This window comes from Rhagoletis zephyria, unplaced genomic scaffold (assembly GCF_001687245.7).
Source record: "Rhagoletis zephyria isolate East Lansing unplaced genomic scaffold, Rhagoletis_zephyria_1.1 Rzeph_scaffold_10685, whole genome shotgun sequence".
NCBI classification, from domain to species: domain Eukaryota; kingdom Metazoa; phylum Arthropoda; class Insecta; order Diptera; family Tephritidae; genus Rhagoletis; species Rhagoletis zephyria.
The window spans coordinates 4,887-5,739 of record NW_016167762.1 but is presented as its reverse complement, the minus strand read 5'-3'; the positions used below and the strand labels follow the sequence as shown (position 1 = coordinate 5,739).

The 853-nt window shown below is 46.7% G+C and overlaps 1 protein-coding gene across 1 annotated transcript; it reads right to left on the bottom strand.

Moving 5' to 3' along the window:
* Positions 1–2: 2 nt before the first annotated feature.
* Positions 3–599, bottom strand: LOC108376579 (collagenase-like; the record flags this gene model as incomplete). The annotated part of the gene is made up of 1 exon (XM_017632798.1): positions 3–599. A coding segment is annotated over exon 1 (597 nt), but the record flags the coding sequence as incomplete, so codon positions are not given.
* Positions 600–853: the final 254 nt, after the last annotated feature.

Genomic DNA, 853 nt, shown 5'->3' with positions numbered 1-853 from the left:
CAGAGTACGCCATTCGTAATGACGTCGAATTCGTTGGCACACTCCTGATTTGAGATCACGCGCAGTTCGGTGTATTGCATAGGATTGTAATTGGATAGCTCGCTGTTGGCACCCCAGCCGGTGGCTACCACTTTGGCGCCGGTGAGTGCGTCTTTGCGGCTGAGATATGGCAGTGTGGCGGGTTGTATGCGCTGTGTAAAGGCTACATCGACCGGCAGCTTGATGAGTGCGATGTCATTGGCGGCTGTTTCGGGATTGAAGCCTTCGTGTGCGATGAATTTGTTGGAACGCAGCACTAGACGGCCCGTTTCGGGTGTATCTTCAACGGTGAGTGCGCCCAGGTAGATGTCGAAATGTGTGACGCCCATGGTGCAGTGGCCAGCGGTGAGTATCCAGCGCTGATCGAGCAAAGTGCCACCGCAGAGGATGCGTTTGCGCCACAACTGCTTGCCGATTAGCATCACTTGGTAGGGAAACTTTTCGATGCGTCCATATTTCGATTGGCCAATGGAGAAGCCTTGCACCATCGGGGGCCCGCTGAGGGCGCACAGTGACGCATAGCTGAGTAGTACAGCAAATAATGTTCTTGGTAAACTCATTGTCTTTAAAATTTTGATAAATATTTTGTTTGTCGAAATATTTTTTTTTTGCAATTTGTGCGTTTTTTTTTTGTCTGCTACTTCACTTTTACAGGCACTTCTTCTTTGATAAAAAATTTTAATGTTCTTTTTCTTATTGAAAATATTTGTATTGCAAATCAGTTAACACAGTTCAAATAATCCGTTTAACGGCTTTCACTTTGGTTGTCCGTTGTGTTTCTTTCACAAGGTCTTCTCGCCTCAAACTCTCGCTT